The following is an 18815-nucleotide window of genomic DNA, read 5'->3' as shown; positions in this document are numbered from 1 at the left end:
AGATCTTGTATCGATTTGTATCAGCTGGTTTGTTTTTGGCCCATAATGGACTTTAATGGATCATGGATCTGTAAGCTCTAGGCTAGACATGTTTAATAGAACAGTACATCAATGCCATCGACTGCACAAAAGATGGACTCGCACACGTCACGTTATCCCACATAACAATGGAAATCATTTCCACCTTAAACACAGTCTGAGATACTAGATAATATCCACCTATTAAACTCAATCTTCCTCATTATATCTTCAACAAAATAGCAAAAATACATTAGAGTACGAAACATGTACTTTGTGTTAGTGCTCCTCACTCATAAATTTATTTTTGGCGTTTTAGCCTTTATTACTACAGTAACAGTGAGTGGACAGTAAGCAAAGTGGGTGAGAGAGGGGGAGGGAATGGGAAAGGACCATAAGCCGGGACTCGAACTCGGGTCGCCCGGAGCGCAACAGCGCCATATGTTGGCTTGACCGTGCTCCTCACTCTTAAAAATAACGTTCTATAGTTCATCATGTCATTGAAAACCTGTATATGACTCTTTCTTCTCTGGAACACAAAAGAGGATATTTTAAGAAATGTCTCTGTGATTTTGTGTGCATACAATGGAAGTCAATGGGGGCTAGTGTTGTTTGGTTACCAACATTCTTCAAAATATCTTCTTTTGTGTTCTGCAGAGGAAAGAAAGTCTGTCTAGTGCAGTGTTCACTAAAGGCATTATGCAAATCAGCTAATACTGCAAACGTACAAAATACTAGATGCTGCACACCTACGCACAGTGTGATTCCCCATCCTGGAGGACGCCGAGTTCAAGATTGTAGCGGATGCGGTAGACTGCCACTATCTGTCATACTTTACTGAGATTATACAGCAGCACTTCACTGCAAAACCTGAGTCAGCTCCTCAAAATGCCAAATACGAGCTCGACTACACTGTGCGTCTGAATAATGCTCTTCTTTAACATTTGATCAACTTTTCATCTATTATTTCTGCCATGATAAATAGGCATAAACAATAATAAACAAATGTTCATAGAGAGAACACAAGTTTAAACAAATTTAGTGTCTCGTTAAAGGTCCAATGTGTCATTTTTTGGAGCATCTATTGACAGAAATGCAATATAATATACATAACTATGTCTTCAGAGGTGTATAAAGACCTTACATAATGAAGCGTTATGTTTTATTTACCTTAGAATGAGCTATTTCTATATACATACACCGCGGGTCCCCTTGCATGGAATTCGCCATGTTGTTTCTACAGTAGCCCTAAATGGACAAACTGCTGTAGAGAGCGCCTTTCATTAATACGTTCTCCTTCGGCAAAGATGCGAAAATGTGACAACATCTTAGTCCTGTGTCACCCACCGTAGTGCTTCGAAAGGGAGAAGTGAGGCGTGGAGTGAGCCCTTGGTTGCAATTCTCAACCTCGCCACTAGATGCCACTAGATTTCACACACTGGACCTTTAACTGAATTTGTGATAAGTTTTTGCATCAAAACATGGAAAAGACACACAATCGTTTAAACAATTCATCCTTTCAGCCTAACTTTGTTTCTTTTCCTCTCTTCTCTACCTCTTAAAGGAACACTCCACTTTTTTGGGGAAAAAAAGCAGTGCAAGCAGTTGGTCACGTTCGATATGTTGACAGAAGTTAGCCTATTTCCACATGTGCTGCGTGATATCACTGCGCCTGCTGCGGCCATGTTACGGCAGCAAACTTCCTTGATTATTACGCCAGAATGGGAGTATAGTTCCTAATCAAATTGGCCTAGAAAATGTCAACTTTTCGTTTTTCGACGGTCTTAGCACACGATATAAGTACAGAAGAGTCAAGTTTTCAATAGGAAAAATATCGAAATTCTTTGGTCATTGTTGAACGCGATGCTACTGGTCTAATTGGATTCAATGATCTATGCTAAGCTATGCTAAAAGTGCTATGGCCAGACCCGGAGATCGGCTGTATTGATTCCAAAACGGTAAAACTCAATTTATTAACTCTGGGGGAGTTGGAGAATGAGCCTATTTCCAAAAAAGGTGGAGTGTTCCTTTAATCCTTTTTTCCATTTCTCTCAGATTCTTCAGAGCATGCTGACCATGACCCTGATTCTAAGAACAGGAAATCTCACAGGTCAAAATCAAAGGTAAGCTACACCAGCAGCCTCCTTTTACGTAATCTGTGTGACATGATAGTAACTGCAGCAACTTTCTTTCTCTCTGTGACACACACAAATCAGGACGCCTCGCGCTACTACAGTGTGGAGCTGGAGAGAGGGCCCACAGGGTTTGGTTTTAGTCTCAGAGGAGGGAGTGAATATAACATGGGCCTCTATGTGCTGGGGCTGATGGAGGGAGGACCAGCCTCACGCAGCCACAAAATACAGGTGTGTGCATGTGTGTCTGTTTCTGACATAGCTGTACTTTTGGAAACAAAATATCTAAAAAAATCTCCTTTCATAAATGGTTTGTGAAGTGACTAAAACTATTTATTCACTTTAACCCTAACCCAACATATAACATACTGTTTGTTTCAACAAATTACAGGACAATATTTATAAAGTATATTTACATAGTCATATATTCATTCGTTCGTCACAAATATTTCTTCTTTCTATATTTGAGTGTTGATAATTTAATACATTTGAATAAATACTGCTGTACTGTATATAAGGTTTACTGAATAGAAAGTTCACAAATTTTGTAATGTAATATTGTTGATGTACTATACAGTATATGGGGAGTTGACTGTCATATGGTGTTACATAGCAAAATTGTAGAAAACAAACTGTTGATAAATGATTTATTATTATTCATATTTATACCTGTAATATAAAACAGCATAGGAGAGATTTATCTTCATTGTTAGCTTTTATCAAAATGTTTGCTGTCACGTATAGGACATATTTAGGGAACTACTCATATATACACTATATATTTTTTTCTGTGAATATCATCTGTGTATGTAATACATGATTATGAGTGTGTTTAGGTGAGCGATCAGCTTGTGGAGATCAATGGTAACAGTACAGCAGGAATGAGTCACGCTCAGGCTGTTGAGCAGATCAGAACCGGAGGGATCAGGATACACCTCGTCTTCAAACGGGGCAATGGATACGTCCCTGACTACGGTAAGAATTGTTCACAGTGAATAAATAAAGTTTTTTACTATTAAACAGTTTTCAGAATCACAACTACTATATGCGATTACTTTATAATGTATGATTTATCGCTGTCACTGTAATACCGGTACTATATCTGTCATTATAGAGCCATCTTTAGCTGTTAATAGAAATAAAGTGCTTTTTTTATTAGTTTACTAACAACTGTTCTCTGCTTTCTCATTTGACCTTTTCATTTTCTTTTTTCTTTTCTTTGATATTCGTTAAACCCCATGTTCTTATTTTTGTAAAAAATTGCGTTCACTCACTTCTGTTCATTTGCTTTTAATGATTGGGTCATCCCATTTGCTTTGTCCTTCATCCTTTATTTTCATCTCGTTGTTTATTTGTTTTGTTTGTTCTCTTTTTGATCTTTCATCCTTCATTTCTGTGTACTTTTTTCCATTTCCCTTTTCTGCTTCCACTCTTTCGTCCAAACTTCCTCTTTTACCTCCTGACTCCTCTTTTCATTCTTTTGGCTTCTCCTCGTTCAGTGGAGCTCTCCAGTCTGTCTCTCTGTATGACCAACTCCAAGCTGGGCGAACCGTGTTTCTATGTGATTGGAAGGACAGAAAATACGCGGTTGGTAGCTGTTCCTGTTAGTTCTCAATTTTAGTGTTTCTCTACATCTCTCTCATGTTTCTCTGTCGTCTGTGCTTGCTGGTTCCCCATGTCCTATATTAATAACACCCTGTTTCCTCAAGAGTCACTGTGATTGTCAACCTGTTTGTTGTGAAGTGTGACAGTGAAGGTCAATATGGTATTATAGCTTACTGTATGTTTGTTGGTAATTCAGAAGAAAAATGATTTACTATATTTACTATTTAACATCTCGTATAGTTATTTAAATTATTTAAACGCTGTTGTTTTCTTAATACATTTAATTTAGATCTTTTATTTTGAAACTACTGAAATTCATCATGCTCACTCAGACTGCAAATGGTTTACTTTTGTTAATTGAACAATCAAATTAGGCTTTATTTTTTACTGATGAACAAAAGTTTGGCTACATGATCGTTTTGCAAAGATTTAGACTGTTCTGAACTTTGTATAGGCGGCAATAGCATGGACGGGTCTGGGGGGCATTGTCCCTCCAGATTTTTCTTGTGCCCACCCAAATCCAGCTGACAAATAAAATTATTATTAAATACTTAATTAATAATCAAAATGTTATGATCTATTAGTGATCTGTAGATTTAATCACAGGGAAATGTAAAAAAAATGTGCATGCAATGCACTATGATTATATATCTGCCCAACCAGAATATGATTGCCCCCCAGTCGAGCCAGCCTAGTACCGGGCCTGAGCAAAAGTAGTGTTCAATTAAAGCTGCCATATGTAACTTTTTGGTCAAATTAATTAAAAAAACAGTTTTTGGTAATGTACTGTACATCGATAAGCTTATAACAATGAGTTAAGTGGAAGGGATAGTTCACCCAAAAATGAAAATTCTGTCATCATTTACTCACCCTCTTATCATTTCAAAGCTGTATAAATTTCTTTGTTCTGCTGAACGCAGAAGAAGATATTTGGAAGAATGTCAGTAACCGAACAGATCTCATCCCCCATTGACTCCTATAGTATTTATTTTCCCTACTATGGCAGTAAATGGGGGGTGTTGGGTTACTGACATTCTTTCAAATATCATCCATTGTAAATGATGACAGAATTTTTCATTTTTGGGTGAACGGTCCCTTTAAAACATGCAAGTTTTTGGTTTAAACTGTCAGGAAGAAGAAAGATGGCGGTATAGAGAAGCAAAAGTTACAGATTGCAGCTGTAATATTACAGCGCCAACCTTGTTCATTCCTTTCTACAGCTAACATATTGCCACTTTCTAATCTTATTTTTAAAAAAGTACAAATGTACAGGTTTTGATTTGGTCCATTTGTATGCCCTTATAGATTTATTTTCATTATTTAGACTGATGTTTTGCGTAGGATTAAGTGGTTTATGAATAGCATATCAAACAGCTTCTTCTGCATTTAAAAGTGTCTTCGCTTTCAGTTTTAATGAGTCAGCACAAGCTTTAAATATAAAGCCCACAGCCCATTTAAAATGACCTCAGAGTCTTCCCTAAAAAGAACAAGACCCAAGTGAAACATTATCCTAAAACACAGCTGTAATTGGCTGTCAAAACTACAATTGACTCCGTGAAAGAAATCTTTTTTTTCTCTCTAATATAAAATCTACAACAAAAGCTTAGAATTTCTGCCATTGTTCCTACTTCTCTTGTTTCTAATCTGTATGGCAAGCAGATCTCAGGAAGTTTATACGACACGTCTATACAAATGATGTTTTATAGTCTTGAAAGCATTAGTTCACACACTGTAATAAACAGAAAATAGTGACCAGTACAGTTTTACAATTCCGACGAAGAAGGGTTTGTATGGAATGTTGAAATTTTATTTGAGCAAGTATTTTATGTATTAAAAGGGAAAAAAGGCATTTTCTCAACTTCTCTCTTTTCCTTTCACACATTTTTCCTCTCAGACCGTGATCACGTCGCAGCCGTCTCCTCCTCACCCCCGGCCCTGCAGTCGGGTTTGGCTGCAGTGACCCGTCGCCGCGGCCAACGGGATGCCGCATCCAGCATTCCAAAACCAGTGAAGACCAAAAGGGGGCGGAGACAACAGAAGGGGTGGGGAAGCGATGGAGGAGACCGAGAGAGCCCTGACAGTCACAAGGGCAGAAATCAAAGCCGGGAGTGGAAGTTTGAAGATGAAAGGAGGAAACGAAGGTCACAAAGCTTGCCCAGAGACATACTGAAAGGACAGAGTAAAGAAAAAATGGAGGTGCAAATTGAAAAGGAAGAGAAATGGAAGAAAAAGAATGAAAAGAAAAGAGAACACAGGCCAAACAGGAGCGACGAGACGGTGAGATGGGAGAGTAGCAAGAGCGAGGGAGCTGTGGAAAAGGAGGAAAGTCAGAACACACAAGACATCCATAACCAGAGACTTCCTGAACCTAAACTGCAGTGGGAGGAAGAAGAGAAGTGGGAGTGGGAGAGAGAGCCTGAGAGAGAGTGGATGAGAGAGAGTGAATGGCCGAGGCACAATTCAGACAGCGACAGAGAGGAAGATTGGGAAAGAGAGAATGAGAGAAAGGTCAAAAATGAATTGCGAGATTGGGAGTTGAACGGAAAAACTGAAGGAGGGATACCTAACAAAAAACACGAAGATGGAGTAGAAAGTAGTCGTAGGTCTCGTCCTTTTTCAGGCGTCCTTGTCCTGCCTCCAGCAGTTCAGCCCCGCCCACTTCATCCCAGCACGTCCTTATCTGGGCTTTCTTGTGAAGGGAAGCCTGATTTCAATCAGATCCCGTTTGATTTTCTAACATCTGCCCCATCCGACTACGCAGATTCCGAGTCAGAAACCAGTGTATCTGATGGTAGTGTTTCGGCAGCCAGTATCTCTGGTCTTTCTGCGTATTTGAATGAAGCACTGAACACAAAATTCACTCAGAGGACCCCAGGACCCCCACTTCCAGGCCCCTGGCTAAAACCCACCTCACATAGACACATTAGAGAAGACAAGAGGATGCCAATAGTAGGGAGACGTAGAGGAGCAGAAACTTAATTTGATCCGATTTTGATGTTTACTAAAGCAAGCATTACTGTATCGATAGGGATTTAAAGCCGCAGTGTCGCAACCAAAACAGTGCGTAAACAAAAACAAAACGTTCTTCTTATCTTAACTCAATTTCCCAGAAGTTGACCCAAAGTTGAGCTGCTGGGTATCATTTTGGGAGAAATGTCAGTTTGACGTCAATTTGATGTCAGTTTGAGGTCATTTGAGTTAAGCACACGTAAAAATACAGTAAGGATGACAGGAAACCTGCTATTTTATTTTCCAACACAGATGGCGATAGAGAGGCAAAGTTACGGATTGCAGTTTTTAACAAAAATTTTAAGCAAGCGCCTTCATTTTCTAAATAAAATGTTACTGTTAACAGTATGATGGTAAAAGAATAATTTGTGTAAAAACGTCAGTCCACGTCTAATTTCTTCAATATGTTAAGTGATTATAAATGGAAAGGTTAAGCTTATGTAATTGAAATATACAGCAGAAGACTTTAAAGAGTTTTAAAGCTCTCACTCCAGCTTGCTCTCTCCCACTCTTCTCTCTCCATCTCTTGTTGTTCATGAAGAAAGTCTGCAGCCATAAACTCACCATGCATCTTTTATTTTTATATCAGAATGTTTGTATAGTATTTTCACTTGGTATCTAAAGGGCCAAATATTCTTTTTACATTTTATAGTGTCCTAAGTCCAACTTTAACTTTCAGTACTTCACACACCCCATCATCCACAACATTTTGAAAAGTAACAAATTAATACCGGATGATTTTCGCGCTTGTTGTGCATTTTATCTTGATCTCTTCTGAGGGAAATATTCTTGTCAATTTTTATGAATGGTATATATATACACTGTATGTATGTACAGTATGTAAAATGGAAGCGTTAAGAGGCCATTTTCTTGTCCGTTTCCTTGTGTGTTTGTTTCAATTTTATGTACACGTACACAAATGTGTGTGTGCCCTCTGGGTCTCTGACATCTCAGGGAGCAAATATACAACCGTTGTTGATCCTGAACAGGCACCTGTTTAGAGTATGTTCCTTATGCCAAGCCCTCAAAGTTGTCCTTATGGTTGCCTTGGTAACATAAGTCTCTTCCTGTCTGCAAGCTTTGACCTCTGTGACCTCAGAAACGTCAAACTAAAAGCAGTTTAAAAATGACTTATATTGATTAATATTTCTTTTATACATGGTTTACACAATGTAACACATTGGCCCATAACATATGTACTGCGGCTGAAACACATTCACTTTGTTGCATAGAGAAATTAAGGGAATTTCAGATCATAACAAAAATTATGAAGAATTTACGTTTTACCTCGTATCAACATTTATTTTTCCAGCAATAGGATATCAATAGGAAACGTGAATAGTTATAATATACATTTTTACTAAACATAGATGTTGGAGTTGCAATACAGGCATTGTGCCAACCCTAAATGCCTCTTTGTTTGATCTCTATTGATAAAAAGCTTGCTAAAGTAAAAGTGAGAGAGTTCTTGACTCATATATTGCGTCCTTGTTAAAAAGTAGCTTGATATACTGACAAATATTTAGAGTTCAACCTACAAACTGTGCCTACTTATCAGTTGTGTTCCTGCTTCCTAATCTGCCAAAATATCACCGTTATTTTTTCCATCCTACTCTTAACCAGAATTCATACGCACATTAAATCTATGCATATTTTTCCATTTCAAACCACAGCAGATAACCAGGACAGCAGTGTGCTCTGTGCACTCCCCCAGCAGGTCTGGGATCAGTTTGTGTAACCGTCATTTACAAGTCTGGTGTAAATGGTTCACGAATTAGAAATAAATGAGTGCATCTTTAAACATATCATGTTATTCAGAGTTTGAGCCAATGTCTCTAATGAATCTTCTGCTTCTCTGTTTGTCACCTGTATTCAATCTGAAGTGAGAGTTTTAGAGATCGAGCCTTTACGTCAATACTAATCTCTATGGCCATATGTACTGTTTGTAAATACATTTAAATAGGCCTATATTATTATAATTATATAAATATACATATATTATGTTTATATTATGATTATATTGTTATACTCCACTGTAACCGTAACAAATTATATGAGCGTTATATAATAAACATATATGTATTTATCTGAAATGAATTGTGGTCTTGAATGATTGTTTTTGCCCGGTTTGTGAAGCATGCGTATTACATTTTACACTCCCTAAAATCTAGCAGCTTGATGTCATGTGTATCGGTGTGGATGAGGATGTTCTGGGAACTGACATCCCAGTTGGGTCTCATCCAAATTTTCCTGTTCTTCACGAAATTTGCCGAAATCCTGACAGGGATCAAGGCATTCCAGGATCAGGTGGATGTTGGGATAAGCCGTTGATGTGAACCGTTAGAGTCACCCCAATGGGCATCAGACCCTGGCCATCCTGCAATGGTAGTGAGATCTGGAAAATGAATGTTTTAATATATTTATATATCTTTGTTAAAGGCAGAATTCTGATGTACGCTGACCACAAATATAGTTTGGAAACACTTGCCTTTGGGCTCATTGTGTGTCCCTGTGCAAACCAATTGGAAATTAAATAACCATAAATAGATTGAAAACAGAACAACTTCTAGCATGCTCATCAATCAGGTCTTTCGGGGTGGCAATCTACTTATTCATCCAGTGAAATCAATATAATGCATTTTGTTTAATGTTTTTTATTTCATATGTTCAATTTTTGGAAAATTGAACGGATTTACGTTATATGTATGCAATAATGATTGTTTTTATATCATTTTGAAGTAATATATTACATTTTATTATTAATGCATTAGTGCCATCTACTTGGGAGTAAAAAAATCTGCTTCTGTAGAGTTACCGTCCTGCATACTTTAGTTTCAGCCCTGGCCTGCTCTAACACACCTGCCTGTAACTTTCAAGGAATCTCGAAGAACTTTTCGGTTCAGGTGTGTTTGATTAATATTTTGGGGTGAACTAGCCATGATGAGTAAAATGAGGAGTCTAATTGATGTGTGTGCACATGTCATTTCTGCCGTAAGCAGTAGGTGGCAGCAAAGCACATCGAAAGTGTTAAATCAAGAACGTGCCTATGACAACCTGTTTTTGAGATGCAGTAAAAACAACCATAAAGTTAAAATATGATTTCTACATGCACATCATTTATAGGTTTTTAAAATGTGAATCAGCAATAAAGTTTAATTCGAGTACTTAATAATGTAATAATAATAATGGAAAATTCAAAAGCAACCTTCACGGTGCAAAAACGGTTGTAATGCAAACCATAACCCACTCGAGGAATGAGATTAAAAGCATATAGCTTGAAGATGATTGACAGCATAAATACCACGTCACCACTGGCTCACAGTTTAATCACAATGCAATGAAAAAACACTGTTTATACCTTTTTTTAAACATTTAACTCAAACTTGCCTTGTTTTCCCACCAAATAATACTGTAGAGAAGCTGTTAATACAAACAATTGGTATTGTAAATTATTGCAGTAACATACTGTAGGTATTTTGTGGAAAATATGGTGGCAGAGTTATATTTTTGTAAGGACACAATTACAGGTAATTATATTCACTGATTGTTATGATTTTCGTTGTTGAGGTCTTTCTCTCTCTCGTATTGAAAAAAAACTTGCGTGGGTTGAATCTGTGACGAGTGCAGGAAAGACTAGTTTAGCTCATCTCTGCCCAGCATTCTCGATCGGATCTGTCAGGTGAGAAACACGCTCACGAAGCCGCGCGTCCACGCGCTCATCTCCAAAACCACCGCGCAGCGTCAAACTGTGAAGAGTCGCTGACTGTGGGGATTACAAAGGAGCGCTGAACTTTAAAGAATGCTAGATAAACATCTTTAAAAGTCTGTTGTATGAATGACAAGATAAACGTGCTTCAACGACGTTACTGTTTATACTCGACGGGCGTTGGGGTGCAGATAAACGCGCTCATTTTACGAGAGAAACAGCAAACCGCTCGTGATGTACTGAAGGCGTCACAGAGAAACTGAAAATGGGTTGAAGAAAAGAAAACGCCGATAAAGAGAGGTGTAGGTAGGACATTTTGTTGTTGTTGTTGAAAAACATGGAGCCATGTGTACATTTTTGTTTTGAAACAGATATTTGACTGGCACTCTGGAGGAGGAGAGCCGGAGCGCGTGCATGTGTAACGTTACGGTATCTGAATGTGTAAGATTTTTTCAAAATCGCTCATTCTGTTTTTCTCTGAATAAAGACAGTTTTGCTGTCTTGTGATGTCGGACACTACAGTTGTGATTCAGTTTTGACTGGTTGGATGTGACTTTTGTTACCACTTTGCGTTACTGCAGAGATCCCTTCACTTTAGTTTTACAGCATGTTGTCCGTCTCGAGCCATACAGGCTTCGAATCCAGTGAATTTCAGGGATCACGTGTATTTCTTTGCTCCCGTTTCCCATTTTCATCTGTGCTACCTCAGCATCTCGGAGATGTGTGTAGCACAGCAGATCCCAAGATGAGATTTTGACATTTTAACAGCAGATAGGATGTCTCTGCAGATGTTTGACTAAAATATTATTTTGTTGTCACGTGGACTCAAATTGATACTTTTTCCTGCTGGAAAAGCCACACGTTGATGCTCAGAACTGTGTCATACATTTTTCATCCTTTAAACTCCTGAGATCTGTGGTTGCCGCCCGTGTCTGAAGGATTCATGGATACACTTTTCTTGTAACATTAAAGTGTAGTCGATCGACTACATAAACAACACTGGTGCTCTAAAGGTTTCTTTCTGCCATGTCAAAGCCGTTCAAGTTACAACACATAGGATAAAAGATAAACAGTTGTATCAAGTCTCTACCTACACCTTCAGTTGTTTGATCTCCCCCCCACTGTACCCATCAGGTGGGGGGGGGACAGGGTAAACCCCAAACTATGGAGTCCAACCCAGACAGCCCGAGTCGGGCTGTGGAGTATCTTCTGGAGCTAAATAACATCATTGAGAACCAGGCCAAACTTTTAGAGACGCAACGCAAGCGTATCGAGGAGCTCGAGACGCAGCTAGACCGCGTCAACCTGGAGAACCAGGACCTACGGCAGGACAGGAACACAGGAACAGAGAACTCCACGCACAACCAGAGCTCAAAGTCCGGCCAGCCGTCATCGCTACCGAACCACAATGCTGGAGGTGTGCATCAGAACATCAGCAGTAACGCCCCCTCATCCACGGTGCCTGGTCCGGCTCGACAGACGCACACGAGGCTGACCCGAGGCCTGTCGTGCGGCTCGGCTCCTGTTGAGAAAGAGAGGGGGAGACTGGAGAGAAATGACAGCAGTGGGACCAACAACACGTCGACTCTGCGGAAACAGTAAGTGCCTGTGTTCTTGAGTTGGACGTTAGGGTGGCATATTTTTCTGTTGTATATATTTTGTGGTTAAAGCCTGGTCAACAAAAAGTGGAAATGTGTATAACTGTGTTTAGCATTTGAGTTTTTATTTAGGTCTGTCTGAGATTATAGAACACATTATGTGGGAGTGCTGCCTGCAAATCTGTATGTGCGCACATTGGTGTTTGTTTTTCACAAAAGCACAAACCACTGCACCCTTTTTGCGTCTTTGGAGTTGATACGAAACACCACTCACTTATTTGTTTCCTTATTCTCCTGCGACTCGAAGCTTCCTCGTATTTCCAGATCTAAACAAGCAAACACATTGAATTTGTTGGTGGTGGGTTAAAGGTTAAGTATTCTGCAGATGTTTTTCTTCTGCATCCTTGAGTGATACAGGCGTCAACAAAAGCAGCATCCAGACACAGCGTGTCTTCTTCTCTGCCTTAGCAGGCTCAGCCCGTTACCCCGGCTCATATAATTATGTTTGCTCGCTCATCGCCGCCAGCTGCAGCACAACTCCCGTGTTCTGCATTCACACGACTTGAGAGCTCTTAGATCGGTTCATTTTCTCCCTCGTTCATCTTCGCTTGTCTGAAACTATTCGCTGGAACAATCCATCAATCTCCTTTCATAATGTTGAATCATCATGTTGAGAAAAAGGGGAAATGAAGCCAAAATAAACTGGGATTATGAGAGGGAACGCAGTTTAGTGGGGATAGAGAAGTGCTCATTGTGCAGTTCAAAGCTCAGATTTGGCCCAATAATTCCCATCCACTGCAGTCTCTAATTGGAAACATTTCGAGTGGGTTGAATGTTAAAAGGCCATTTTGTGTTTTATTTAAGTCACAATGGAGTGCCAAAATTCGGTGGCTGTCATTACTGAAGGATGATCTTCACATTTATGTTTGACAGTCTGATTTATCTTAGCAATTCCGCAAAGCAGTTCAGAAAAGCTGCATCAATCCCATCAATTCAGAATATTATTGAAGGTTTATTTAAGGTTTAAATCTTTGTTAAATAGAGTTGTATCCCAAACTATTAGTAGTCTGGTCCAAAAGAACTTCCTGTTTCAGTTTTTTTTACAATACACAAACGTTTGAACAAAATACAACCAATAGAACATTATAACTGAATCAAAATGTTAAACAAACACCTTTAAGATTGAATTATATATGCAAGATTTCAAAATAAAATAAAACGGGAAGTGCTTCTGGACCAGTGTTTACATCTGGCAAAGTGGTCTATAAAACAAGTGTGGTAGTGTTTTTTCTTCTTTTACTGTGTGTTAGTTCAAAATTGAATTTTACATTTATGCCTACTATTTAATCTGTTGGAGAATTTATTTGATCGGCATTACATTCAAATTGTATTTATCTCTCTCTCTCTCTCTTTACATCCTGCTCCTCCTCTGCCTCTCTCCCATGGGGCCATTAGTCATTAGTAAGGAACACATATTAGTTATTTATGTGGGTGTAAAACACAGCACTGATTGGTTGGGCAGTTTATTCCAGTACTACACAGATCATAGCGGAGGCAGCAAATCAAACGTTTCCATTTTTGTGTGGATTTATTTAAGCTCCTCTAATAACCACCTTCACTGTGATTTTAATTACACATTTGCACCAGCGTTGCCATTTAGCGCCTTTTGGATGTCTGACCTAGTGACCTCACCGGTCTGTTCTGTCAGCTCTGCTGACTAAAGGTTTTTATGCACATAATTCATTATATTTTGAGAACAACACTGTCTGTTGGAGTTATACATACAGGGGCGAAGATTAATTTTCAGCACACACCAAAATCAAGACACAATTGAATTGTGTCTTCGGCCAGTAGTGCAATATATTAAATAATACATTTTCATATATCGGAACCAAGTGCTTATTTTTGTCAGTAACCAAACAGGTCTCATCCACTATTTACAGCCATAGTAGGGACAATAAATACTATGGGAGTCAATGGGGGATGACACCCGTTTGGTTACTGGCATTCTTAATCCAAAATTCTTCCTTTGTGTTCAGCAGAACAAAGAAATGTATACAGGTTTGGAACAACCTGAGGGTATGTAAATGATGTCGGAATTTTCATTTTTGGGTGAACTGTCCCTTTAACAATGCCTGCATTCCACTCCGAAGTGATCATCCCTATTCCCCACTCCCTTGGAAGAGCAATGCTCTTAATGTATAAACTCTAGAGGGAGAAACGCAATTGTATCTCTGAATGTGTCCGTTTAAAATTTACTTGGCAAAGGGAGCAATAAAAGCATCATTTTCGATTTATTTGGAGCGACGTTTTGTACGGCACCCTCTTCCCGAAGGGCCCTTCGGAGGGCAATACATCCCGTTTGATATGCACCGAAGGATGTTTAAAGATACCACAAAAACAGACTGGCATGAAAAAAATTCTAGCTCGCCATTCTCTGCAAATGACTGTACAGAAAAGGTTCAAATGCATCAGACAGCTTCGGACAGTGGATAATTCATGGCAAATATCTTTTTTGCAATTTTTTTACACATCCATAATGCAAGATTTGCATAACTGTAAAATGATATTTGTGCAGTGATGTGACACGAAATGCAAACTAAAGACTAAAACCAACAATAAAAAAGTGTCATGATTATTTATACCTCAGTGAATTTACCATCAAAAATGTATCTTAGCTACTCAAAGGTCAACAAGCGGTGGGATATTTCTCGTATTAAGCCACCAAAAGTAAAATTTAAGGCACACAATTATGTTTTTTTCATTAAGATTTCAGCACACACATCTCAATAAAAGTGGCATTAAAAGTGGTTGTAATAATAATGCATTCAACCTTGACTCCACTGAGTTATTTTTAAGAGCACTTTTCCACCCATAAGGCGTTTCTTTTCTTTACAAAAGCATGAAGCGTGTTTGTCCAGACATCATTCTGCTCTATGTCTTTCATCTCGTCCCCTTTTCGCACTCGTCCCTCACATCCCCAGCATCCTCTATTCACTGCTTCAGGTCAGAGGTCATCCTTTATTCATTTCTTCACTCTCTCTTTCTCTTTCTTTGGCTCACTCTCTCCCTTCATTAGTTTCATCCCCCTCTGCGTTTAAACTATCTCTCCTCGCCTCTCCTCCTTTTTTTAGTTTCTCTCTTTTCATGTGTACCGCCCTCTCTATGGCCAACAGATGGAGAATCAGTATGTGTGTTCCAACGTTTCTCTTTTAGAGTCGAACACGCTGAGAGAAGGTCTCTCTCTCTTTTTCTCTGTCTATGTCTCTCTCTCAGCCGATCTCTCTTTCCTCCTACCTCTCTACCGTTTTAGCTCTGTTGTCTCCATATATTTAGGCAGTAAATAAGTGTTTATCCCTCCTTCTGGTTTTCTCACTCTATATGTGTGTGTGTTATGTATGGCAGAAGGTCATGGTTACTCAGCGGGTGTTAATTATTGACTTGTGCTGTGCTTTTAGAGCTCAGACACCTCAGTCATCCAGTCCTGCTTCAGTGCCAGCAGTCTGAAGCTCATGTAGTCCAACTAAACTCATGACCTTTGAAATAACTTTGAGCATTTGTACTACAGAATAGTCAATATGAAAATTGAACCTGTTTATGTTCTGTGGTCATATTATCGTCAGCGCAGTTTGTTTAAAAAACCGGAAGTGTCAGTTTTGTATTTCAAAACCAATATTGTCATGACTGCGGGAGGAACAGAGGATGCGGAGACTCAGATGCGGGTACAAAGAGAGATCTGCATTTACAAACACAGTCCGGTAATTCCACCAGGCGCCAGCGGCATCGAACACAGGAACCTCGTAAACCCGGGGGGGGGGGGGACTCGACCCACCGGGACTTACGGGAGAGCAAAACCACCTTGGGAGATCCGGACCAGTATGGCCCTAGAGAACCACTCGAGGACTCGACCCGACGGCACTCACGGGAGAAGCGGCAGTAGACACAGTCCGAGAGTTCCTGACCCACGAAGAGAGCACACACAGCGGGGAGAAGCCTCGACCCGCCGGCCGACCTGAGACGAGAGCGGCGACCGCAGGAGAAGAGATGCCGGGGTGAGAAGAGCTGGGAGGTCCGGGATGCCAACGAGAACTAAGGGGGAAGTGAACAGAAAACTTGAGAGCCATGGGTCTAGGCACCGGAGACTAAAACAAGGGGAGTGTCCAAGAGAGCAACAAAGACAACAAAGTCCGCACTAAGAGAAAAAACAAAACAAAAAATCAATCAAGACTATGACTATACCAATAATTAACTAGGATAACCAGACTAGGAACGGCCAGGGACATGAACAATAACCAACGGTCTGACACAAGACAAGAGGACAAAAGGGATTAAATAGAGGGGACCTAAAGACGGGAATGAATTGCAGGTGAAACATAATGAGGAACCAGGGGAGACTACTGATGGGGAACGAGCTACAGGAGTGAGGGTGATGAGGTGATGGAAACCTGGTGAGGGGAAAGCCTGGCGGGGAGACACGGGGGCGGGGAGACACGGGGGGCGGGCGAGTGACGCAGACACCGGACACGTGTAGAGCTGTCAAAACGGCACTCCACGTGTTCGACAAAACAAACACACACCCACACGAGATACAAAGCCAAGACAAGACTGAGATCACGACACAATATATTAAATATTGCAATATCACTGTTAAGAAAATGTTTACTTTAAATGTATTGTAAGTATCTGCCAACTGCATACTGTAGGAAACGGCCGATGTTAAACTGTACCAATATCCTAAAACAATTGTTATAATCGTTACACTTAAGTTCAACTACATTTGAGTTTGTAGTTGAGTTTATAGACCGATCTTCTGTGTTCTTACTTGTGAACAAACTTATGTTTGTTCAGCGTTTAGGGGGTCATAAAATGACATTTTATCAGATTTTTTTAAATGAGAGTTATACTGTGAATGTAATATTAAAACATACTGTAATTCATAAATTCATAAATCGAAACAATAACCTTAAATGATTGAATCAGATTGCACAAGGCGTCTCACTGTAAAAAATTTTTTGTTGTTTTTTGTTTATTCAACTTAAAAATATTAGTTAACTCAATGAATTTCTCCTTGAGTTGACTAATATTTTTAAGTTACATTGTCTCAAAATTTTAAGGCAACTAGGTAACTTATTTTTTTAAGTTGAACCAAAATTTCTTTACAGTTGGCACCGTGGCTGGTCGACCTCTGTGTGTACACAATAAGATGAAGTGACAGTCAAAATGAATGTAGTGTGAATGTAGCATCTTGGGTTTTGATTTTAGAATGTGTGAAACTACAATTTTTTAAATATATTTTTATGTTATATATAAGTTCAATAATATTTTTTACACATTTTGAAACAAACTTAAGATTCATCATGTGTCGCTTTGACTTTCATATGAAATGCATTTGTAGAAACTGGGATGTAAAAAAACATAAATTTGGTTAAAAACAAAAAGGTCTTGCAGGAAGTTTTGTCACATCACATTAAGTGTGAATTGTCTGGTAATCTTTGGCTGTGCTTTGAAAGGTCAGGAGCAAACAGAGTCAAAGTTGAAATAGTTTAAAATGCAACAAGAGCAGCATGTTACATCTCTTGACCTGCGTGCAGTGTCTAATCTCTGTAGCTAACGCAGCGCTCCATAAACATCAATGCATTTGAGGAACCATGAGTTTTACATGATTTAAATGAGCTTTTTCAAATAGAGCTGCGGTAGTTACAGCAATTACTAGTTGCATAGGTCATAACATCTGGTAAGAGAATTTTCTGCAATTTCATGCACCGATTCAAAGCTAACTACACATTTTATGGTCGTGACACCAATAGGCAGAAGTAATAATTTGTTTTTTAATTCAGGTGATTGAACGTTGCGTCTGAGTCACATGATGATCTCACATTAAATGGATTTTATAGGGAAAGAGGAGCATAGGGAATTCTTGGATTATTTAATACAGTGTGTTAAACATTTTAAGCTCTCGATTTACTCCAACACCACAGGTACAGTAACTCATCACAGCTGATGTGGATCCTTAGTTTTCCAGTGACATTATTTCATTTACAAACACTTGGACAATTACATGAGAAATTATCATATTTTTCCCCTTACAGTATTCATAGAAACAATGTTACACATTTACATTAATGCGATGACTCTGGATGTGCAGTAAATGGAAAGCATCAAGGAATGAAGAGAACGCTTCTTAAGTGTTGGTCTAACATGTTACACAAACATATTTGTGTTCCGCTCACCTGTTCGCCAGACAGCCTGTCTGGGTGTCCAACACACACTGTATGAGCGCGTTTAATTACTGTGACCTGAGTGTAATTACAGTAAACCAGGAGTGTTAATTACCACTGTGATCTTTATTTATCTAACTCCTATGTGCCGGAAATGCATTTCTAAGCCCATGTTTTCCTGAAGTATTTACATTTTACAAATATTTATTCATGTCAAAAATAGTATTAACCTATATTAAAAAATAGTAACTTAGTTAATCACCCTGATGGCTTATTTGTTCTCCGGAAAACCTAATGAAAAACTTCATAAAATAACTCCACTTGACTCGTGCCATGTATTGTGCAACGTATCGTGCCACATCAGTTTCATGAAATAAACCTAAAATATAATGCATTACTTCATTAAAATCTTGACCTGTTCCTCTCTGTTATTTTAATGCTTTTACGTCCTTTGCTGTGTTTACACCAAACACAAAGCATTACTCGCCAGATTACTTGGTGTTGGTGACTCGAAAAACAACGCTCAACG

At 39.1% G+C, this 18815-nt stretch overlaps 2 protein-coding genes across 7 annotated transcripts in view; both read left to right on the top strand.

The window, feature by feature from the left end:
• LOC130568275 (membrane-associated guanylate kinase, WW and PDZ domain-containing protein 2) overlaps positions 1 to 8832 on the top strand; it is a 76905-nt gene extending 68073 nt beyond the window's left edge. For 4 of the 6 annotated variants that reach the window (XM_057357025.1, XM_057357024.1, XM_057357023.1 and 1 more), the window contains exons 14-17: positions 2074 to 2141; positions 2235 to 2381; positions 2987 to 3125; positions 5650 to 8832. In XM_057357025.1, the coding sequence (XP_057213008.1) occupies positions 2074 to 2141; positions 2235 to 2381; positions 2987 to 3125; positions 5650 to 6734 (1439 nt within the window). In that variant the 3' untranslated portion in view covers positions 6735 to 8832. Of the gene's footprint in view, positions 1 to 2073; positions 2142 to 2234; positions 2382 to 2986; positions 3126 to 3649; positions 3754 to 5649 lie in introns of all 6 variants that reach the window. The other 2 variants (XM_057357027.1, XM_057357028.1) reach the window with 2 other exon arrangements.
• A 1585-nt stretch (positions 8833 to 10417) lies between these two features.
• Positions 10418 to 18815, top strand: part of iqsec2b (IQ motif and Sec7 domain ArfGEF 2b) — a 61051-nt gene continuing 52653 nt past the window's right edge. Inside the window, exon 1 of the mRNA XM_057356400.1 lies at positions 10418 to 12068. Coding sequence (XP_057212383.1) covers positions 11635 to 12068 — 434 coding nt within the window. The 5' untranslated portion in view covers positions 10418 to 11634. The remainder of the gene's footprint in view (positions 12069 to 18815) is intronic.

Source organism: Triplophysa rosa, linkage group LG17, assembly GCF_024868665.1.
Source record: "Triplophysa rosa linkage group LG17, Trosa_1v2, whole genome shotgun sequence".
In the NCBI taxonomy this organism is placed as follows: Eukaryota; Metazoa; Chordata; class Actinopteri; order Cypriniformes; family Nemacheilidae; genus Triplophysa; species Triplophysa rosa.
This window is presented reverse-complemented; position numbering and strand designations above follow the sequence as displayed.